The 17,842-nt window shown below is 44.2% G+C and overlaps 1 protein-coding gene across 1 annotated transcript; it reads right to left on the bottom strand.

The window, feature by feature from the left end:
* Nucleotides 1-746: 746 nt before the first annotated feature.
* UBE2QL1 (ubiquitin conjugating enzyme E2 Q family like 1) lies at nucleotides 747-17,162 on the bottom strand. The gene is made up of 2 exons (XM_042808588.1): nucleotides 16,265-17,162; nucleotides 747-2,067 (listed from the first exon to the last, which is right to left on the bottom strand). The coding sequence occupies exons 1-2, from the start codon at nucleotides 17,072-17,074 to the stop codon at nucleotides 1,936-1,938; spliced, it is 942 nt and encodes a 313-aa protein (XP_042664522.1). The 5' UTR covers nucleotides 17,075-17,162; the 3' UTR covers nucleotides 747-1,935.
* Between the last annotated feature and the right edge of the window lie 680 nt (nucleotides 17,163-17,842).

Raw genomic sequence — 17,842 nt, 5'->3', positions numbered from 1 at the left:
CAAAGGACACATTCTGCAGCTGGATGCACAGAAGCGACACCCAGTTGGAGAGGGGAAGCACATATACACTGAATTACAGCATTGTCTTCAAGTATAAAACAGGGTGAGATAAATCACAGCAAGATCTGTGTAGATCTATGGTAGAAAGCATTTCCAGCTATAACTGAGACAAGGCACACCATGTGGGTGTCCCAAACGGTCAGAGGAGAAAGAAGAGGCAAAAAGGGGAAGTGTGAGAAACCAGCAACGTTCACAAGACTGCGTGGTTTTGACCTGCATAGCCATTTTGGTGAATGCTATGATTGTTTTCTTCTTCATCTAGCTGACAAACAGCCACACTGGCAAAGCAGATGAACTGAGCAGTGATTCTGCACCAATACTGCAGGAGTATCTATCTGCTCTGCTAATTCTTAATTTGCACTCTTGTTCCTTCGTTCTTCATTCCTCTTTGGTCTTCTCTGTTGTGTGCAGTCTTACATCAAAGCCCCGGGACTCTCTGTATGGTCTCTGCTGCTGCTGTAATACAACCAGAACCCAGTCATCAGCCACTTCTACTTGGCTTTGTATTAGACATGCAAAGGAAAGCATTTTCAAGCATGCACTTCTTCCCCCTCCTAATTAGATTCTTACAAATGATACTGTCCTGCTTTCAATTAAAATATTGCCATCACAAAATTTCACAGTAAGAAATCTATTATTTTGAATACAAAGGTTGGCCAAAATGATTAAATTCTTGAGGCAACAAAAATGATACTGGTGATTTTATTCAGCATGTGTCCAATATGATTTTCCATTCAGAATCCACATTTTTAATGCTTTTCTTATACCATTCTAAACATTACCTTCAGCTTATGGAGTCCTTTAAGGAAGTTTTTCCATTTGTTTACCAGAAAACTTAAATCTTAATGATTAAATAATAGGACACTTATATACATCAGTGGGTTTTCTCAGATACTGGGCTCTAAGTACATACAATGTCTATTGAGTAGAAAGAAAAAAGAAAAATCCAGTCATGCAAATCATCTTACAAACCATGTTTCATTTGCTTCAAAAATTTTTACTCCGTTACTGGCATATCAGTTTAAAAGTAAGCAGACAATTTTTAAGGTTGCTTTGTCCATTTCCACTTGTTTGTTTTGCCGTTTTGAAGAACTGAGGGGCCACATGCGACTGCAGAAGGTTCTGCTAGGGTAATTATGCTTCTGCTACCACCAACCACTCCGAACCCTGGTGTGGATGTGTTTAAAAAAGCCACCTAACCTTCAGCTAACTGCACTGCTTTATTTCTGAACAGCACATCACAGTATCAGCATAGACAGCACATTGTAACTGGTTGGGTGATTCCACTTAATAATTTGTCAACACTAGAACCTTTCAGCATTTTAATTCCGGTTTCATTTATGAATTAAAGGTCATATATAGAGCACAAATGAGGTCTAAATTTAGTCACAGCAGACCACAGTTCCACATAAAGACAAATCTTCAAGTTATGTTGACCTGCTAGGAGACAAAGATAAACAGCACAGCAAACATGTACCTGCAATGCACTGCTTCCCTATTAAATATTAACTGTTTCATTTACATTTAAATGAACTGAGCAGTAATGGATAGACTTTCCAGTACTGCTGTTTGGTGCTGCTGTCATGGAAAGAAGCTGAAGACAATGTGGGCTGTATGGGGGCAAATGATGCAATCTCAATATCCTCTCAAGTGACTTCAATGACGACCATTCTCCAGTCTTGAAACATAATCCTAAACAGCATCTTTTTTTCCTCTCCCTCTGTAAACACATCTGTTCATAAATAACTTAGATGTCTCCTTGACATTCATGGTATGTAACTGAAGCTGAAGTAGAAAAGGATGGGCGGTGTACAGCACTGAGGAGATGTCACAGTACTTTTGTTCAGCATTTGTGTTAAGTGCGGGTTGCTAACATCAGCCATCAGAGACGGGTGGAGTGACCCACCCATATTTTTCATGGGTCTTCACCAAACTCTTAAATGTTGCTTCAGCTTCCTTTCGACTGAACGACTTTTTTGATTTGCCAGCTTTTCTGCAGATACGGCCCTGCACCGAACAAAAGAGAAAACCTTCATTAAGCATGTGAATATACGCAGCTGGAAACCATAGCTTAAGTTTTCAACACCTCCAGGCATTAGGCGCTCATTTGCAGATCCCAGAAAGCACAGCTCCCAAACTGGGAAACGGGGCAGGCAAATACACTATTAGAGATCATTAAACATTACAATGTGGTAATGGAGAAAAAAACAAAACAAAACAAAAAAAAACCTCTGCGGGGCTTTTCTCTCCCCAGCGAGCCCCTGTGCTGGCACACTGCCCTCCTGGGCTCACTGCTCTTTCTTGTTGCATGTGAACTGTGCAAATGAAGGCAGGGATGCCTGCTCCAGATCACTCGCTGTGCCAGCCCTCACTGTGCAGTCCAAGAGCAGCATTAAGCAGGCGCTCTGTGCAATGTGCAGCCCCAGGCCCTTTCCTGCTGCTAAATTGAGGGGCTCTGCAGGTCACCCCCATGCTCCAGGAACCAGAATGGGGCTGAGGAGACAGACGGACATTTCTGAGCAATTTTTATGCCAGGCTTGTAAAGCCTGGTGGTGAGACTGACTACGGGGCAGCTGATGACTGGAAAACCACCACAGAAGTGATGCATTTCTGCTTGCTCCATCTCAGTGCTACCCATATCCAACCCACCACACTCTGCTGCTAATGCAGAACGTCACTACAAAATGTGCCTTTCCCAGGAAACACGCTTCATTTATCTTCTCCTCTGACCTGTCAGAAACAAACAGCCCTAGGATTTCTTGCAGGCAGGAGCACCTGCTTGCTTCCAACCTACATAAAAGAATTTCCATTTACATACTACCACCTCACAACACGTTGACTTGATAATACGTGAATACACATGCATCTAACGATACTGCACTTTTATTACTTTGCAATTAAATATTACCTCTAAACACACGGCGGTATATAATTTCAAATCCTTGCATGGCAACATAGACATTTAGTGTGTTATTAATAGCCCACCTTATTTTGCACACTGGTCTGTGTCAATTACAAAGCAGCAGAAGAAAGAAATATAGCTGTAAATTTATTCCATTCTACCGCACTAATACCTTTGAAAGCATTTATGCCTATTGGATTTGTCACAAAATAGATGTTCATTAAAATCAAGTACAGTAATTTCTCCAACTTGTCAGCCTGCAGTTTTTTAGAATATATCGTATTTGATGAGCAAATACCATAGGATCCAAGTTAGCATGCTCCTATTTTTTGCACTCTCACTCAGAAATATGCAAATATTATTACTGAGAAAATGACTAGCTGCGGGGAGAAAAAGAATACAATATGGAGGGAAAAAAGAAAACAATGAGCTCTATCCTCAAAGTATCACTAAATAAATAAGATTCCTCCGCAGCCATATCATTTGTCAAAATAATGCACAGATACCATTCTGTTCAGTACCACTATTGTTATAACTAAACAATACATGCAGGACATTAAAAAAAAAGCCGTTTCATATTCCTGTCCTTAAAAGTCATTTTCCTGTGTGCTTTGACTTCTCTTCCAGAAAACCTGAGATTAGGAACTCAATTTCACTCTTGATTTATACCACCTTGGTTTTCTCAGATACAACTGTTTTACCTTTTGATGTTTTTCTTCCTATCCCCCACTTACAAATTGACAGTATACCTTCTCTTCAAATAACCTGCTAGACTAAACAGCAAGACAACTTCCCTATCCCCATTCTAACTTGGGGATTAATATTTTGCAAATAAGGGTGGTCTGAAGGGTAATCACTTAATCCTGCAAACAAGTTTTCTTAAAAAATGTTCCTTTTTCAGTTTTGACACAATTAGTAATTAAATAAAACTAGGTAACATTTTCAAAATCTCACAAGTGCTACTTTTGATATTGCTCTTCCCTGGAGCACTACTGCTCCAGTTGGGTGCTGCACACACAACGCATTCACATTGACTTATTAAATTCTATATGCTGCAGTAGTTACAAAACATCTTCTGTTGTTTTGTTTGTTTGTTTGTTTTTTCCTACTCCAAGCTTCCATTGGAAGCACGCTTGGAGAAATATAGGAAAAGTAAACAAATTGCAACAGAAGACGAAATTAGCAAGGGAAATTACATCTTCAAAATGTCACCCATTAAATACTTTTCAATGTATATATAAACCTGATTCAGTGCTTTGTTTACAGATTAGATCAATTTGCCATCTCATCTTACACGCAAAACTTCTTACAATTTTAAAGCTTTTACACCTCTCTGAATTGTTTGCACAGCACCTAGCACAGCGTGATCTGTGTCTTCTTCAGTTTTAAGCAAGTTTTAATACTACTCCATACCTAGAAATAGGATCTTGGCATTCAGAACAGCTACCACTCACATTCAGTGTCAACTGCTTACTGCTTTGAAAAAGGAAAGAATTCTTTGGTGTCAGAATGACGTAGTGAGCATCATGCCACCTAAAACGTCACTGGAGCTGCAAGAGACAAAATGAGCATTGTTCCATGACTTTCTTCTCATACTTCCTTTTAGTGTAATAAAATGGAGCCATTTCAAAAACACAATCACGTACTGCATGCAGGTTAAGTGTAAACTGTGCCATCAAAGACCACCTAATTGTACTGCATGCAGTCAACTCATTCCCATAAGTTTATACAGCAAATAGGGTCACCACCATCTCTTATTAACCAATACCTGCCAGGTGTTTATAATTTGTTTAAAATTTAACCTTGTGGTTTGAAAGTCTCCCTTCCTGGTGCCTCAAATAAATTTGAGAAAGAAGGGTGGAACGTCAGACGAAATAATTTGGATGATTTTAAGTTGACGCTAGAGTGGTATCTACCATGTTAAGGACTTCTACCTTTTTGCTATGCCCACAAAACTCTTCTCAGTTTTAACTGAAAGCGGCATTTTGTGCATATTTATAAAATATCATCAAACAATTTTAACAGACACTGTTGCCAGCTCTGAGTACGACTTGGTTTCCAATTGTTATCTAAATGTACAGTCATGTTAATTCTGGTCAGGAGACTGTGAGCTGCTGCATAATGTAAATATGAAAAGGATGGTAAATACAGTACGCAAATACAGCACTGCCACAGCTCAATTGTGCACAACTGCACTGTGACTGATTTCCAAACCACACGTGTCACTATTGCCGTGGCAGGGCACGTAGATCATTTGCATCACTGATGTTCTGAGGTGCCTGGCACCCAATCAAGAACAGTATCAAACTGATAGCTGAACAAGATCAGCACATTCCACAAAAGATTTAAAAACAGAGAAAATCCAAGAAAACCTTTCATAAAGCCATTAATGTCAACTTCAGCTATGAAAAGTCACACCAGGAGCTTATTTAAGTACTCGCAATACTTTCAGACACTCACAGAGAGCTTTACATAAAGGAATAACTGAAAATCTAATTAAAATAAAGAGTTGAAGAGAACATTTCAGATTTTGCCATCTGCTGTAACTTCATGTACTTACCAAGATGCAATTTTAACAAGCTAGAAACATGAAAGGTGAAAGTAATGACGCAGCATGGTTTACACAGCCATGCTGAAATGCAGAAGGGCATGTGCTGCACTGAGCCTCCTCCTGAATCTGTGCTCCTGCTGTGCCAGGCTTTCAGTGTCACTCTTCGTCCAAACTCACAAGTTGTGACTAAAAACCTGGTCAGAATCTAGTCCACAACTCTGCTAACTGCCAGGTAACTGGCAGGTGCTGCAGGTCACCTTCACAAGATATTGGACATATTGAGTATTCCTCCATATGCAGCAGAAGAACATAAGTAAGCCTCATGTATAGTCTGGCATCCACATTTGCAAGCTGCTGTGGGCAAATCCTGGAGCTTTTCTAATTCTCAGTGATGCCACAGCAGCCTCCACACTCTCCTCAACCATCAGCACAATCAGCACGTCCTCTCCTGGAGGACATGGCGTGACAGTGACGCACATCCTCACCAATATTTAAACTCAATGTCAAGTAGCTGCTTAAAGTCACCTTGGCACCACTATCAGAAACATGCCATATCTTTTCTTATCAAACAGCATCATGTCATGAAGTGGTCTGCAGACAGATTTAAGCCCTGTACAGAGATCCAAATGTGAAGCTCTCCAGCTTGGAATCCAACTCCAACCATCTATCTGCCCACCTCTAGCCTACGTGCCATGAAAAATAGTCCTGACATTCATTCTGTTACTTCCAGTCTCAGAATGGCCTCAAGGGAATTTTTCTAGCAGCAATGAAGGGATTTATCTCTCTCATCAAACCAATTAGAGTAGCTCCCAGACTGAAACTCAACAGCTCTGGCACAGCACAGAGTGTGGTGCTCTTCCACCTTGTATCAATTTCAGCACTATCTGACTACAGACAGGGAACTGGCTTCTTACAGGGTCGGTCAGTCAGTCACAGACGTGCTGCTGCAAGGGACCTCTGGAGGTCTCCAGGCCCAAGCAAGCAGTTGAGCTGAACTACCAGCACAGGCCCAGCCCACAGCAGCACTGCACAGCCACTTCTGAGTCCTCCAGGACAGAGGTCTCACTCAGTCTTGCTGCCATGCAGGCCCCATGTACCGGGCCTCAATTTTGCAGAGATTCGTTGGAAACAGACACCAGTCCTTTCATAACCAAGGTGATTCTGAAAACAGCCTCAAGCCCTGACACATCTCTGACATGCCAAAGCAAACTCTTCAGTGACACACAGGCTTTTTTTCTTTCTTTCTTTTTTTTTTTCTTTGCTTGTTAACAAGAAACATTCATTACAAACAGCACACATCTAATACACTCAAGAAGCTGAGAGGCCTCTGAGTTAGCACTAATCTTAACACAAACCCCTGGTCCTGCATTCCATCCATTAATCCTCAATATGCAAACAACTTAAGACCGGTCTTCCAAGAAAAATCATACTTGTTCTACGTACAGAGGGTTAAATGTAGTCCATGTGTTTGAGTCAGCACAAGGCTGCATAGCCAAAATTGCATTTTCTCTCTTCATCAGCTGTGCCATACCACAGCTTTCCATGCCAAGAAAGAAGCAGTCTGTAGTGAATCACTTCTAGGTAAATGTTGAGAGAGAGAGAAAAAAGTAGAGGTTTAGACCTCAAAAGGCTGTAGCAAGTCACTGTGCCACATACAACATCCATGGTGATCCCTCCAAGGACAGGAAGGATGTGCCTGCATGGCCTTGTTGTCCTCCACAGCTTATTCAAAACTAGAGGTTTTTTGGAGAGCTGGAGCACAGTGTGAGCATCTGGTCTGTAACACGCTCCACTCAGGTGACTGATTAATGGCCTTGGGCCTCAACTGTGCAAAGCCACTTACTGTGCAAACACAGTCAAATCTGTACAGATAAGCAGTGGAGGAATCAGACAGTTAAGACTGAACCAGTCTTGTTCTAGAATGTTTAAACAAGCTTCCAGAGGAAAACATTTCTACCAGCTTCGGAGAAGCATTCAAAAGCAGAGCAATGCTCAAGTGGGCTACTGTCAATGCTCTCAGGGCAGCGACTGCAATTTGCCATATCATTGCTAAATTGTAATACACACACTTCCTCCTCTTGATTACATGGTTTAATTCTTTTTTCCTTCACATAAACACAATTGATCAGGTCCAAGAAACTGCAAACAATTTATACTGCACTAACAGGTAAGTGTTGCCTATAGCTACAACAAAGCACTACAGCAAATGATGCAGACAAATAGTGTTACTGTTGCAGAGTAAGTGAATTAAAAGCATGATGTTTTTCTGCAAATGTATGTTTTTTTGAAGCTGTATTTCCTTGTCTTTTTTTAATCTCCTTTTAAAGGATAATCCATACAAAGAAGCGGAAACTCAGCAAGTTCTAGCTTTAAAGCATCTTATCAATAGCTCCGTTTGGGAATGTACCTTTTTTGTCCAGGAAAAAGAAGTCTGAGTTTCAGCTGGGCAATTATTAACACTCTCTTGTTTGGTGCAAGCATCTTTTAATCAATACAAACACCTACACGTCCTATCTCTGACTGCTACAGCGCACTGTGCTGCTCCTCCCTGCCTTTCTCTAAGGACAGCAGTCAGTAGCACGGCTCCAGCACAGCTGAGGGTTAAGGAATTTTGTGCATTTAAGAGTCAGACAAACATTGTTTTGGCAAAAGAACAAGAAAATCTTGTCAGCCAACTACATCCTTGAAATTTACCTCCAGCCCCAAAGTCACAACACAAGTTAGATCAGAAATAAGGTGGGCTTCCATCACGAGACAGCCGTGCCACCACACAGAACTTGCTAGACCAAATGCAGAAGGCTCATTTTCTGTGTCAATTTTCTGCCAAGCTCCCCGGAGTATCTCTCTCCATGCTATCGCTGCACAGTTACTGACAGTGCATGTTTTACAAAGGTACACCGTAGCAATAGAAACTGAACAAACAAACGTAAAAAGCAGACTACCTCTGGGAACATTTAAATGATGTAAGACCAAATTGGGTAGGACCAGTGTCACAAGCCAGCGAGCTTGTTCCTTCATCTCCTGACTGTGATACGTTTCATATTGATGCACATGGACATCTTAGTCAGAACCTCTGTTTCCAACTGCTTTAAGCACATATCCTTAAAGGACCTTTGGAAAAAGGGTTATCTGTACTTCACAGATGGGAGAGAAGACTACAGAAAAGCTATGACTTCCCCATAGCTGCACCTGAAGTCAGCCACAAAGCCCAAATGCTAGATTTGAATCTCCACTGTTCAGCTTAAATGCTCTAACAAGGAAATTGAAATTATTAACTGAAGACTAATTTCCCTCCCACATAATTATTAAACACTTCAACTCTGAGTATACTTTATAGAAATACTTAATTTTGTCAAAATTATAGGAAATTTGATGTTTAAAGAATCTCACAATCTGACAAAATAAATCAACATTTTCATTTTCCTTGTAATTCTTTTGTAAGGGTGCATATTCAGGAAACAAGTCCTACAGCAAATGGATGAGGGTTGCTACCACTCATAACAAACCTAGAAATAAGAGAAACACAGTCATTCTACAGCTCATAAAACTTAAGTATGAGAAACATCTGAGCTCTGGGCCATTTCATAACGCAGGCTTATACTCTTCCTTCCTCAGGTTTACTTTCACTCATCTCTGCATGCAGATCTGGGATCTTTACTGATTTTTAACCTTACCAAGGAGTCACTGCAGAAATCCCAGGGCTTCTGAAGACTCGTGGAAAAGAGAATGAAATCAATGAGGAGCTTCAATTTCAACAACATGCACAAATCCATGAAGGGGGATAAGACAACAGTTTCCAAGGACAGGCGCTGCATGTGCAAGAGGAAGGCATGCGGCACACATCTGTCACACACAGCTGAGTACAGGCATGCTTGATGCACCACTCTTCAGTCCGGTGTTTAACAGAAATGGGCAAAAACTAGATTGGCTTCTTGATCCTATTTCAGAACAGGAAGCACTTCTGTATCTGAAGTATGGTGCCCACTTGCCTGCTCTTCACAGATCAGTACAGAGTTCATACTTATTTTCGCTGAGGCATACTTATGTTTCTCTTTAGCTTATGCACCATCCCATGCAGCTTGTCCTGCAACTTCCCAAACTCATGCGATTACCACTGTTTTTGCTGAGAGTTAAAACCTGCTAGGAGGAGCATTCAGCGCTCTGCAGAAATGATTCCACAGCATGAGGCGGAATGAGGTGTCAGGCAGGGCAGCCCTAAGCCACATGCTCTTCATAGCAGGACAGAAAACTGGCATCCAATTTACAAGTCAGACAACTGGATTCTGCACATATTAAATTTAACATATATTTTGAGCCATTCAGACAGGATAATCACCACAGCCTCCAAAGTTCTCCCTGTTTAACTGCAGAGTGATTGCACCTGGCAATCCTCACATCCCCCCCGGTGCCTAACATCAGCATTACCTTTTTTGACAATTGCAAAAGATGATTTGTGAACAGGAAACCGTATGTGAAAGACTGAATGTGTCAAGGAAAGAGATACTCACTGTCTCTCATCAGTGCAAAAAAGCTCAGGCGGGAAAAAGAAACACAGCTCCTGTTAAATTACCTAACCAGTACCCCACGTTGTGACTGTGGATTCTCACTGGGGGACATGCCTAACAGTAAGACACCTACCATGAGGACCAGAATTATCTCAGAGTTACAAATCTTCAATCTGGCACTCTCTGGTCATGCAAGGAAATCCCTGGGCACTGTGCAGATGCTAGAAAAACAGCCTATTTTCAAGTCTAGCCTGTAAAAGAAAAAAAAAACAAAAACAAAAACAAACAACAATCTTCCACACAGCAGAAAGTAGGTTGCTTTGGTTACTCCTCCGTGAGAACACCATGTCACCCCTCAGGGACTAGGCTTTCTGCATTTGAAAAAATACAAATCTTCCACAAAGTATCTGACAGAACACGCACACACTACAGCTCACTCTACCTAACGCTTTCTCTTAAGAAAACGAGGACTCCTTCTACAGCTTAAGGAAAAATTTGGCTCTCCTGAGCAAGTCTAATTTTGCTACAAACCACAGCATTGATTCTTTTGAGTTTTGATTCAAAAGATCAGCCAAGTACTGCACGGAAGAATCAGTTCCACTATCCATAAAAGCATGTTCTAAAATGGGCAGTTTGTTTCAATTTAGTGATTTTTCTTATTTGATGACTATTTAACACTGAGAATGATAGCTAAACATATTTTAAAATGTCTGAAAATCTCCCTTTCTGTGCTTTGAAGGGGTAAAATGGAGATTATGTTCCCTCTGCTTTTTAGAAGAATTAAAGCTGCCTCCTACTTCAACGAGTTAGAATTCTTGTGTCTTCATTCCTCTCAGTAGAATATATTTGCATAATAATAGAGTCTATACTCAGAAGAGCAATATATCAGAGTACACATGAACAGTGTTTTTTCCAGCCCATTCATCATTCCCAACACCTCAATGTGGCAAATATTATGCTCCCTCTTAAACTTCAGCTTGAAAATGAGGGATTTCTCAATTGCAATAAAAGAGAAACCTTTGAAGGCCAATATATCTGATTTTCCTCTCCATAACTAAACAATATTTTTTGTTACCTCTTCACACAGCATTTATACCTTTTCATGGGGAACAAACCCTGTAATATATTCTTTGCCTCCTCTGTAATCTCTGTATATTAGTCAATATATATTCAGTGGCAGTCCTAACCTTGAAGGCAACCGGCATCATTTACTCAGGCAATAAATCAAAAGCTAAAAGCAACACAGTTTTATTTTTAAGGTCCTAATATGAAGATGGCCCCAAATAACTGAGAGGCCACTGAGTCCTCTACAACTTTCTGCAGCATTTGAGATCAGCTGGTTTATTCAAGGCTACAGTCCTCAAACTGAGTATCTGGAGTAGGAAAGCTCATGGATTTGCAATTAATTTCTGCTATACGTATCTGAAAGACCTGGAGCTTGCTGACATCCTGGACACCATGCAAGTCCCATCTGCTATCTGCTCTCTCACACTTTTGTTTGGGAGGATGGAGAGGGAGTAGTTTAGACTATGAGTAACAGCTATGTTTTGTGTTTGTTTTTTCATAAAATAAGCCCACTTCTCCTGGTAGAAGTCAGCTATGATAGAGTATTTTTAAAATGGAAGGAGAGATGAGTTTAATGTTCATGCAAGGCACATCTCTCTTCAAGCAAAGAGGCTACACTGAGATATATCTAACATTACAATACACAAATAAAAATTATTTGGAATTCAAAAAATTTTGCTACAGGAAATTACATCTAAATCACAGACTACATTTGGCTTTGATTTAAAACATTACAGAGAGGTTCACATCAGTAAGAGCACTCATAACTACGGATTCCCCATTCAGTATGCCCTGGGAAAATCCCTACACTCCTTATATTTTGTAATATGGCAGAATGAGGGCTTTTTCCAAAAAGAGCTTTTTCCACAAGCCTGCCTGCAGACTTGACAGCTACCTGCAGCTGGCAGACCTATCCTGAGCCTCCATGGAGAGAGCCAGGAAACTCAGAAAAAGGACAAGGCCTGCACCAAACAGTTGCCAGCTTAGGCACAAACTCTGCAAGGCATCCTATGCAGCTGTATTAGCTGTTCTTAAAAAAAATAAAAAAATAAAAAAATAAAAAAAATAAAAATTGTTTTGTCCTCTTTGAAGCTGCTGCTACCAAGCCAATGTCAAATCATTCCTCTCTGAAGAGAAACAACATGGATTTATTTCATTTTTCCAACTGCCTGCTAACGTTATCCAAGGAAACAAGCTGCAGTATCTTTTTCTTCTAAATACAAAGTGCTAGTATTTTGTTTAGTGCATTAAAAGACTTAAAATCCTCTTCCACTTTTGGACAAAGTCTGTTTTTCCTTTGGGACTGTATCATCTGCAGCATCTTCAGATGCAAGCCAGCTCCTGAGCCCCATGCCAGCCTGGGTCACACGTGTCAGTCAGTAGGATCACAACCAGCCTACCATTCCTTCACTGCTCTCGTATGACTGGCACTGCTGCCACTGCCTTCACTGAGCTACTCATGTTATTAGTCTTACCATCACAACTACACTGTTATCAGGAAACTGAGAGCAACAGATGCATTTTTAAACCCCTCTCCTTAATTTCTATTAAGGAGAAGGGTTTAAAAGACTAATTAAAGACTATTGTGAGGACACCACTCGGCAGGCCATTCCCAAAGCCTAGGCGAGAGGACAGACATGGCAGGTCCTGCTGGGCAGGATTGCTGAACAGTTGCCTTCAAGATAACCAACATCTGGCATTCACATTACTTTCTTCACATCACCCCAGGTTAGTAGTTCCTTGGGTTAGCTCCTAGCCCCACCACGGACTGATGGCAGCCTTGACTGGGGCTCAGTGGGGCCAAGTGTCTGCCCAAGGGGGTGAAGCCACAGAGTGGTTGACTCAACATAATGCCGTCCCCTTGAATCCAAGGCTGCAGTTGAGTTAAGGACAACACCAAGTTTATAAAATAAGATTCTGGATTCCAGACAGATAAACAGGCTTAGGTCTTTGATGTACTGAGAATTCCCCTCAAGATACTGACTAGGGCTGTGTGAATAATTGACTTATTCAGCTGAATAGCTGAACCAACCAACCAAACAAACCCCAACTTGTTTGGCAATTAACATTTTTTTTTCCTCCCTTAAAAACTGAAAAAAGCACAGTTTGAGGTTGGTGAATTGTTTCATTCAAACAGAAATTATCCCTCTTCCATTAAAATATTTTCTTCCAGACAAAAGCTATCTAAAAGAACGCAATTCAAGGTTTCCAATAGGAAACAAGGGTATGGAGAGAAACCCAAAATACTTACTGGGCCAATACAAGTGCCTCCGCATCCCATAATGTAAAACGTTTTCCAAGCAATGTTACTCGAGGTGTTTGGATCCTGTCTGGGGAACCTGGAGAAACACCCATGCTACACGAAAATCCAATACAGGTTAAAATTCCTGCTCGAGTTTGGGAATTGGGACCTAGCCTCTCAAGCTGTGGATCATCCGTGTTGAAGTCTTCCTAGAAACTAAACTCCTGAATTAGATGTTTCACTTGAGAGATATCAAAACAATTTATCTCAATTTTTCTTTTGCTCTGCGAAAAGGTTTGCAATATGTCAAAAAAATCTGAAACTGTCAAGAATCTTGATTGCCTCAAGATGTCTTTTCCGTGCCAGCTCCATGAGCTTTTCCACCACTTTGTTAACAAAATAAATAAATAAATAAAAAAGTTCTATACATTCAGAGGTCAACAATTTGATATACCAAGAAGAGCTACAGTTTTCCCTGAAGAACTAAAACCCAGCACAGAACAGCAGTGCTGTAGTTAGTATTGCAAAATGGCAATGGAAAGAAATAGTGAATGAAATCAACCACCTTCATTTTATCATTCAAACTGTCAAAAAGAAAGATGCATGCTGGTGGAAAGTTCAGCCCTGCCTACTCACATCTGCGTTCGTGTTACAGACACGCACCCTCAGATGTGTCACAGCCTTGACTATTTATGATGATTTCATGCTACATCACCACTCCATGCGTGGGTGATGTTTCTCCCAAAGGTCCCCACAGCCTCGTGCTCCCAGTGGGACCCACATGGCAAGGCTGCCTCTGAGGATGATTGCCCTGGACCTCAGCACAAGCTGTGCTGCACCCACCATTAACTACTGCTGATTTTTAATTCTGAAATTCATCCATGACCCTGACTGAAGCCGTTGCTGTTTGTTCAGGAAGAGCCACTGCAGGCAGTGAGACTGCCTACAGCATGACAAGACTTACCTGAAACCAGCCCCGCAGCTCAGAGGAATACAGTACCCTCTACTTCCGACTGCTCTATTTCTGCTGCTGTATTCTCTTTCTAAAAATTACAGCCAAAAGCATATTACCTTTACAATAAAAACCAAAACAGGGATCCAGGAGTGTCTGCTGTGTTTTGAGCCGTATTATGCAATTGAGTCAAGATTACATAACCAGAGTGTGATTACAGAAATGTGGCTCCCATTACACAGAGCCTGGCTACAGTTACAGAGCGGCAGCCCATCGCAGATTACACATCTGCAACTGAGAAATTGAATTTATTGTTAATATCACCTATTAGCTTGGAACGCACACTGTGAGACTTAGGAACACACATCTCACAGCTAGTGAGCTACTAAGTTACCAGCAGCCGTTTATTTCACCCTTTTATTTCACCCCACACACACTGCTTTTTATAATTAACATCTTGAACTTCTGAAAGAATGTTATTGAAATTCTTATATATTAAATGTGTCTACTAACAATGCCCTCATAAACATCCTTCGGTATCAGAAACTACCATGACTTTGGGGAAAACTCTTACAGGATTTTGAAAGAAATATTAATAAATATGTAGTTATATATCATGTAATTCAATAATTCAGTGTTTTTCTTAACTGAGTCATTTTATGATGTCAGTAAATCTTAACCATTTAACATTCAACATTTGATACTCCAGAAATGTGCTGAACTGTTGTGGGGGGGGAAAAAAAAAAAAAAAAAAAAAAAAAAAAAAGAATTTAGCACTGTCTTCCTAGGTTTTTGTTAAAAATAACAAGAAATATAATTACTGTGATAAGAGATGAGTTAATAAAATTGTGTGACACAGTAGGAGAAGTTGCAGAACTTTGGTACACCTTAATGGGCTCCACGTAAATGAAGGTTGCTTTTTTTTTTTTCCTGGAAGGCGTTTTTTATATCCCAAGGTGACCTACAGAACTTGACCTCTTCAAATAAAAGGTAGAGAAAAATACAATCTGATGGAAAAAAAGCATAGTAGGCCCAGATCATTCAAAGAAAAAGGAGAAAAGGCCACTTATAAATGAGTCCCCTGAACACCCACATTTTCCGTCTTGAGACAAACCAAGCAGAGGCAAACAGGAGTGATGTTCTCTTTTCCAAGCAAATGGAAAATACATTATTTGCTCTTCTCCTCACTTCAAAGATACGAATACAAGAAGTTACACAGCATCGTGCAGTGACTGACAAGGAGCTGTGCATGGCATAGAGCTCAAGGGCATTTGTGAGGTGAGCAGAAACACCACCTAACTCAGCCACGGGTACACTACACTGCCCGCTACAGTGACCACGACAACGGGCTCCACCACCAGTAGTTACCCAGTTACTAAAAACATCTTATGAATTACTTCTCTCCCAAGGATATTCTGCAGAAGGAAAAAAAAAAAATAGAAATAGAATGTGTTGATTCAGCTGGGGACAGATGAAAGAAGAGGCCTGGAGGAGCTAGGCGCCTTTTGAGGAGGGGAGAGAGGGAGCTGAGAGTTACCCTGAATGAGGTGCTACCTCTTGACAGCGGCACTTGTCTGCCACAGCAAAGCCAGGTGCAGGCTACAAAGGCCACCGTGGAGGATAGTGGCAGACAAAGCCCTGCACCAAAGGCTGGACTTCACACAAGAAGCCATCCAGTATGGGGCTCTGCAGGCACGGCTGACCAGCACGCGAACGGCTCCAGCCCTAAGCCCCAGTGGGTGCTGCAGAGCCCCTCTTGCTTTGGGGCACAGGATGCGACCATCACGCACCTTGACGCCACCGGCAACGGAGCCAAGAGGAGGAACGACACACACGCGGGAGGGCACGACGGGGTACCTGCCCCTCGCCCCTCCGTGCCGCCCCGCATCTCTGCGGCCGGCCAAGGTCAGCCGTAGGCAGAGCCCCGCCGTTCCCGGGGCCGCCATCCCAGAGGCGGCACGGACACCTCGCGCCCCTCGGCCCCTACCTGCCCCTTGACCAGGCTGGCGGCGAACTGCCTCATGACGGCCTCCACGGTGTAGGCGCTGGACCAGCCGCGGGGAGTGAGCAGCTCCATGCAGATGGCACCGCCGTCCAGCACGTAGCCGTTCTCCAGGCGCGGGCTGAGCACCCTCATGAAGGGCGGCGAGAAGGGGAAGTTGTCGGGGAAGGTGAGGTTGAGTAGGATGTACTCCGTGTTGGTCTCCTTCATGTCCTGCCACAGCACCGAGTCCTTGTCCACCTGGTGCAGCTTCACGTTCCAATCGAAGAGGCTCTCGTCCACCAGCTCCACCGAGATGAAGCGGTCGCTGAGCCGCGCGATGTCCTGCAGCTCCTTCATCAGCCGCCGGGTCCGCACCTGCGTGCAGTGCTGCTGCCGGCCCGCGGGCGCCAGCGGCCCCGAGCCCGACGCCAGCGGCACCAGCGGCGCCGAGCCCGGCCCGGAGCTGCAGCCGGGTCGCTGCAGGGCCGCCTCCCTACCCGCGCCGGGCTCCCGGGCCGCCTCCCGCGGCTTCTCCCGGCCGCCGCCGGAACGCGGCGGCGGGGGCTGCTTGGCCGGCTCCGGCGCCTTCTTGGTCTTGCGGCCGCCGGGGCTGCTCTCGCTGCTGCTGCTGCTGCAGCCGCCGCCGCCGCCGTGGGGGCCCTGCGGCTGGGGCTTGTTGCTGCCGTTCTTCGGGCCGCCCCGGCCGCGGAGCGAGGAGCCCTGCTGGCTGCTGCGGTGGTGGTGGTGCTTGGGGTCCTCCGTGTCCCGGTTGTGTAGCCGGATCAGCCCGATTTTCCGCAGCAGAGTGGCCATGTTGCGCGCGGCCGCAGTGCCTCCTGCCGCTATTTTATATCTATCTCTCTATCTTTATTCTGAAGCCCTGGCGGTGGGCGGGGGGGAGGCGCCGCGCGGGCGGGGACCCCTCCGCGCCGCTCGGCTCCGGGCGCAGGGGCGGCGGGCAGGGAGGCGGCGGCGGCGGCGGCGCGGGAGGACGTGCGGCCGCCGCTCAAACGCCTCCTCCCCTCGCTAGGGCTGCTGCAAGCAGCATTGCGGCGCAGGGGCTGCTGACGGGGACATCACGGCCCCGCGGCCGTGGCCATCATCCCGTGAAAAAGAAGGGGAAAAAAAAGGAGAGGGAAGAGCAAGGGAGAACCCCCTCCCCCCCGCGCTGCAGATGGCCTCCCCGGCACCTTCGGCTCACACCCACCCGAGCCAATCCCCGGCGGGCCGGTCCCCTTTGAGCGCCTGGCGCCTCCCCCGGGCGGGGGGACCGGCGGAGGCTCCCAGCACCCGCCTCCCACCGGCTCCCCGCTCGCCCGCGGCGGCGCAGCGCACCCGGACTCTTTGTTCGGCGCCGCCGCGGCCGGGCCCTGCCGCAGCCCTCGCGCTGTCTCCGCGCCGAGCCGCCTGCTGCCGCCGGAATCGTCCCGCTCCGCAGCGCCGCCGCCCGGCCGCCCGCTAGCCCGCGGGGCCTCTCGCTGCGGCAGTGCGTCCCGGGGCTAGTGCCGGGGGTCAGCGCTGCTGCGGCACCGTTATATGTGGTACACTTGTGCGAGAGCGTGCTTAGACTGAAACGCATCG

This window comes from Centrocercus urophasianus, unplaced genomic scaffold (genome assembly GCF_019232065.1).
Source record: "Centrocercus urophasianus isolate 14NV4802_14NV808 unplaced genomic scaffold, USGS_Curo_1.0 seq_11, whole genome shotgun sequence".
Classification (NCBI taxonomy): Eukaryota; Metazoa; Chordata; class Aves; order Galliformes; family Phasianidae; genus Centrocercus; species Centrocercus urophasianus.
The sequence above is the reverse complement of the archived record's forward strand: the minus strand, read 5'-3'. Positions and strand labels throughout refer to the sequence as shown.

What these genes read in the sequence shown, in the direction of transcription:
- UBE2QL1 (XM_042808588.1), bottom strand. Translation starts at nt 17,074, where the DNA reads ATGGCCACTCTGCTGCGGAAAATCGGGCTGATCCGGCTACACAACCGG. An exon ending in CCAGCCTGGTCAAGGGGCAG is followed by an intron (nt 2,068 to 16,264) that starts GTAGGGGCCGAG and finishes TGTTCGGTGCAG; the next exon opens with GGCCGTATCTGCAGAAAAGC.